This window comes from Pteropus vampyrus, unplaced genomic scaffold (assembly GCF_000151845.1).
Source record: "Pteropus vampyrus isolate Shadow unplaced genomic scaffold, Pvam_2.0 Scaffold129, whole genome shotgun sequence".
In the NCBI taxonomy this organism is placed as follows: domain Eukaryota; kingdom Metazoa; phylum Chordata; class Mammalia; order Chiroptera; family Pteropodidae; genus Pteropus; species Pteropus vampyrus.
The window spans coordinates 3,501,742-3,507,741 of NW_011888910.1; the positions used below are offsets into that span (position 1 = coordinate 3,501,742).

General features: G+C 40.5%; 1 protein-coding gene across 2 annotated transcripts in view; it reads right to left on the minus strand.

Moving 5' to 3' along the window:
* CDYL (chromodomain Y like) overlaps nt 1-6,000 on the minus strand; it is a 163,885-nt gene extending 157,885 nt beyond the window's left edge. The window contains exon 1 of one of the 2 annotated variants that reach the window (XM_011367049.2): nt 5,735-6,000. In XM_011367049.2, coding sequence (XP_011365351.1) covers nt 5,735-5,758 — 24 coding nt within the window. In that variant the 5' untranslated portion in view covers nt 5,759-6,000. The remainder of the gene's footprint in view (nt 1-5,734) is intronic. The other variant, XM_011367048.1, reaches the window with a different exon arrangement.

Here is a 6,000-nt window from a genome sequence, read left to right on the forward strand (position 1 = left end):
ATTGTAGTATCAGAAGTGGGAGCTAAAATAATGATTAACTTTATACTTTATGTATGTGTAATTTCAAGAGCCACCTAAAGACTGAAAATTACATACAATGTCCAAACCCAATCGGTGAGGTTTTACTTATGGCTTTACTGTAGGCTCTGACTGGAGCAGAGCTGAGTTTGCCAAAAATAATATCAAAGTAGTCAATGAAGGATAGTGAAAGTCAAGTCTAATTCAAGGGTGTCAAGAAAAATTCTAATACTTGTTTGAGGTCATAGATCCCTCTGAGAAACAGATGAAAGCTGTTGGTCCTCTCCCCAAGAAAGACCTTTCCCAGACTCCCCAGAGAAAATGAAACCCCAAAAGCCTTGGTCATCTTTTTAACATGAGAATTAAGTTTGTGTGGGAAACAGTAAAGATAGAAGTTCTCCCTATCCTAGAGTTGAAACCATGTAAGCAGATGAGGAATTAAATATAAAAGGAAACAGCACAGGGCATGATATTTGGGGGGGGAGGAACCTGGAGGTAAGGAGTCAAGTAGAGTCATTCCTATAATTCACTCTTTTATTAATGTGTGATTCAACCATTATGCAACTATTGCTAATATTTGAACTGTGGAAAATAATGACCAGAAAAAAATTCCTAGTTTTAAAGATTGTAAGCACCAATCTTACAATCTGGTAGATGAGTAAGCCGTACAATGAAGATAGAAAATAAAAATTATAACACCCTTAATTAATTACTGAGCATTTTTAATACTCTCTTCCTGAAATGACTCAGTTAATAACTGGCAATGGTCAAAGAGCTTGCAAAAAGGGCCAGTCTAGTGCACCCAGAGCGTCTCTTCTGCAGAGACAGAGCCCAATCCCTTCCGACCTCAACTGGTAGCCTCAGTGTCAGAAATACAGACCAGAGGCTCCTAAATCTACCCACATTCCAGAAAGAAGCTTTTTGAAACATAGATTCCTGTCTCCACCTAAACGTTGAAAACTATGTTCTCGTGGTTTGACCAGAAGAATGTTTTTTAAAAGTATCCCAGACAATGCTGTTGCACCTGCAAACATACACAATATGAAAACTATTATTCCTTATTCACAAAAATTTAACCCATACTAGCTTTGTGCATCACAAACTGTGAATCGGAATGCTGCAAATAAAGTATTCCTTATATATCATGAAAATACATTTGATGGTTAAAACCATTATAGAGCATAAGGAAAAATTCAGTGATTCTTGGATACCACAGCAAGAACAGAAAAAAGACATTCTAGTACACAAGAATTGAAAGCAAATTCAAAGGAAAAGCACAGAAGATGCCTACACCGTTCAAGCAAATGAATAACATTAGGGGTTCGCCATTTAAGATAATGTGTTAATTTTCAAAATACACACACATTGGACTTCGTTTCCCCTCAATCAACTTCAAAAGTCAAATAACTCTCTTTTCCTTTGCTTATTTTGGTGATCGCGATCTTTTAAGAACCATCTCCACCACACACAACAGATGCTGGTTTATCTTGACCAATATCCATAGAAGATCTCCTGATCTTTGTGACTTCCATTTGAACTACACATGCAGATTTTATTTATAATTGTACTTTTGGTCAATGTACATAAAATTGTGGTGCAGAAGAGAAAAGAACAATCTCATCCTAAAGTAAGGAGATTCAAGACTTCTTTTTTCCCCAAATTCTGATTATCCTTTCAAACTAATAATCTTTAAGATACTTTTATAAGCCAGGGAGAATTTCATTCTTAAAAGCTTACTTCCATTTTTTATTGAAACATACAGGTGTTGGATAAATATTTTCTCAGAAGGCCAAGATTATATCACTGAGATCTTACTGAAATTTAAATTAACTATTATAGTACTTCAAGGGAAAAATCTTACATCCACTGAGGAAAAAGGAATTAAGATATACAAATAAGAAGAATGCATCTTCTATGTTATTACGACGTCTATTCTTTATTTGGTCCCATTATGGTAGTTATGTGACCACTAGATAAATTAAGGTCCTCTTGATCTCAATTTTCTTTCATGAAATACTCAATTTACTCGACCCTTTGAAATCCTAAATCTCAAAGAAAAACAAGTTTGGTTTCAGGGTTTACAAATTGGGTGGGTTTTTTTGTTTCCCCTGTAATTAAGAACAGAAGAAAATAAAGACGTTTCCTACAATAATGTCACCACTTAACACTTTTGTATAACATTAACTAAAAATTGCTTTTACACGGTAATGTCATTTAAGCTTCACAATTATTTGAAGTACTACTTATCATCATTCCCATTTTACTGCTGCAGTTCAGGACAGTTACTTAACAAGACACACAGCTAATTCCCTTCCTCATATTGAAGGCAAGAGTGGAACATAAAACTTCTGGCTCTAAATCTAGAACTAGGATTAGAGCATAAGGCCTTTAATTATTCCATACTCCACCTTCCATATGCCCCAACCTCAGCTCAGAACAGTAGATCATCTAAAGCGAAGGTCAGCAAATTAAGACATGGAGGCCAAATCCATCCCAGTGCCTGTTTTCGTAAAACCCATGGACTGAGAATGGTTTTTACATTTTTAAGTGATTGAAAAAAAAAAAAAAGAATATTTCATGACATGTAAAAAAATTATATGAAATTAGAATTTTACTGTACATGAAGTTTTACTGGAACACAGTGATCATTCACTTAAGCTTATTGCTTATGGTTGCTTCTGCACTACAGCAGAGAGCTGAGTAGTTGCAACAAAGACTGCATGGCCTGCAAGGTCTAAATACTAATTATCTGGCCTAATTATGTAAATGTCTTTACATAGAGTTTGTGGACCTCTAATCTAAAAGATGCTTGTCTTTTTATGAAAGCTATTAAGTTCTTAGCATGGGTAAGTAAAATCTGTCTTCCCTAACCCTAGCTGCTGGAGAGGCAGGGGGTAAACCCAGTCTATCCTTCAACTGACAGTAATTCTTCCGATTTTGGAAGGCTAATGCTCCCCAACCCCGCCCCCTCCATCTTGTCTAGGCTCTGATGTCTTATTTTTCATTCACGAAGCATAATTATAACAACCATTTAAACATTTACTAAGGACCTATTACTATATAGCAGGCACCATCCTAAGTGTTGGAGATCTCTTTTAAGGTGAGAAAACAAAGGCTTAGCAAAGGCTTAACTTGCCCAAGTTCACATAGCTACTGCAGACCCTTTCTCTTACCATACCACATTATTTCAAAAAGTAAGACTTTGAACTTCCTCTTCTGTCATATATCCAATTGTGGAGTTTGAGGCCAAACAAAACTTCTTTTTTAATTTAGGCAGAACTGGACAAAACTAGGCAACTAATGTCCCATGACCTGACTACTAAAGTAACTTTGCACTCTCCCCAGCCTTGTCAAACAGCTTGTCTGTGTAGTGTTCATTTACAACTGCCTATCATTTCTGCATCACAAATAATACTGCCTTGATTAAAAAACACAATTCTGTATCTTTAGAAAACAAATCAGGCCTCAGGAAGGCATGCTAGATCAGTTTAAATACAATAATAACCATCACTTACTGAGTGTTCATCATGGAAATAATAGGGTATGCTTAACATATTTTTTTCATTTGAATTGCACAGTTCTATGAGATAAACATTGGTCCCAATTTTAAAGATGAGGAAACTGAGTCTTCAAGATTAATTTACCCAAGGTGACAGGATCAGAAATCAATAACTGTTTTCTGACTCCAAATCCAGGCTCTCAACCACTATGCAGTACTTTCAAATATCAACTTTCAATCATAACATAGTCAGAGTGTTACCTACAAGTAAAGGAGAACTTAGAAAACACCCTAAAAGATATACTTCAACTATACTCTTAATAACTTTTTTCAAAACTAAAACAAAACCCAGAATCAAAAGTTCAACTGTGCAGGTGCATCATTCCTTTGCAGTGTACTTATTTCTTTTCCAATAGGCAAGACCATTCTCATACCTCCCTTCCTCTCCCCATGGAACCTCCATAGAATGGGCATTCAATAAGCATGCTGAATGAACAGAAATTTTGTACAAAAGGTGACTTATAAATGAATTCTGCCGGGTAAGTAGTGAGTAGTGAGTAAAAGACACAGAAAAAGCAAAGAACTAAATTTAGTTCATTATATACTAGTCTTAAGTGTATTGTTTTCAGGATCATCTTTAAACACATAAGATACAACTTATGTATAAGGTGCAACTCTCACCCAAACACTAACTAATAATGTAATTATAAACAAACAAACAAAAAACAGTGACTACTCAAGCCTAAACTATCAAAGAATAATCTAAGGTAGAAACCAAAACCCCTCACACATCTTCATTTTGTGTACTCTCCCTATTGTATTTCTTGGGCTGGAAGACTTTCTGCATCTTAGCCTCTATTTCTGGGCGTTCCACACACACAACACTTACCTTCCTAGAAGAAAAGCTTCTTGGGAACAGGGATATTTTTTTCCCCTCTTGACATACCCAAATGATCCAAGATAGTATCTGAATACAGTAGGGCACTGCTACTGTGTAAAATGGTTGAATTGAATAGAATATTTTCAGTGCCAGCTAAGGTACACTGACCGCATACAATTTAAGGGGAGGCAACAACCTCGCCATTAATTCTACAGAAGGCATCTCTCCTCCTGAGAACTTTTGCAAACACTTCCTTTTAAAAAACACCAAAAAGTTGCTATCACTGTTGGCAATAGAGCTCCCTTCTGTGCCAACAGCAATAATACATCCACAAGAGAAGACACCTCAGAGGGCTCACCTGGTACTTATTAAGGATTCGCTCACAAAGGCCAAGGGGCTCTACTTGTTACAGACGCTTACTTAAGTCCCTAAACACTCAGGTCCCTAAACACATCATAAAGGTGAATCCAGAGACTATCCAGAAGTCTTAAGTCTCTTATGAAGACATATTTATGAATATATGTGAAGCAGAAGAATCATTTATCCAAAACAACCGAAAGCCTTTCAAACTTCTGTACTCCCAGGAAGTCTACTTTGCAATACGTCAAAAAGTTACATCGAGGGATACAAAATATGTCTAAAGATCCAGACTGATAACTCCAAAACTTGAAGTTGAAGCTGGCAAAACCACTGCCCATAACTAAGAGTTCTGATTGTGCCCCTTCTTACTTGCAACGCTGCGGCGCAAATGAATGACGGTGTATCAGCGTTAAATTTAAATTTCCTGGCTCTGGCCACAATGCTAACCTAATTAAAGCATGTGGTCAATGTTCAGCATTTTCGGTGAGATATTTTGCATCGCTTTGGCTAGGAGCAGAGTCGAGAGACAGTGGCACTCTTCCTCTCGTCTCCCCCCACCCAAAAAAAGCCCAAGGCAAAACCCTCTCTAAAAGGCTCTATTAAAGGGACAGGAAAAACACCCCCGCACCGCCCACAGACCCCGCCAAGCGGTAACGGGGGCTTCACACCCATCACTGTCGCCAAGAACACTTTAGGCTCAGTCTAGGCAAGTCACTCGTGCAAGCGATACTTCCCCACTGCGGGGGAACCCCCGCTTCCCAAGAGCCCAACAACTCCAGGGAGCACCCCCGCCCGCCGGGCCCCCCGGCAGCGTGGCTCGGGATCCTCTCGCGCACATTTCCCGTCCAGCAAACTGCGGCCGCGAAGGGGGAGGGGGTGAGGCGGGCGCCCGCAGCAGAGCCCGGCCGTCGGGCCGGGGCAGGGCAGGGGCGGCGGGCGGGGGCAGACGGAGGGTCCAGGAGGGGGAGGGGAGGTACCTCGTACAGCTCCTCGGAAGCCATGGTGGGCAGCGGAGTTGCGGGCAGGCGGGAGGGGCAGGGTTGGGGTGAGGCGCCGTCGCCGCTGGGCGGCCGACACTTTGTTTCAGTTGGGTCCCTGCGTGGCCTGCGCTTCCTGCTCCCGCTCCCGGCGCCGGGAGCTCAGCACGGACGAGCCTCTCACACTCACTGCCAGTGCGGGCCGGCGGCCGCGGCGGGGTTGTGCGCAGGAGCAGCTGCGCAACGCGCCCTCCCGCGCCCCGCGC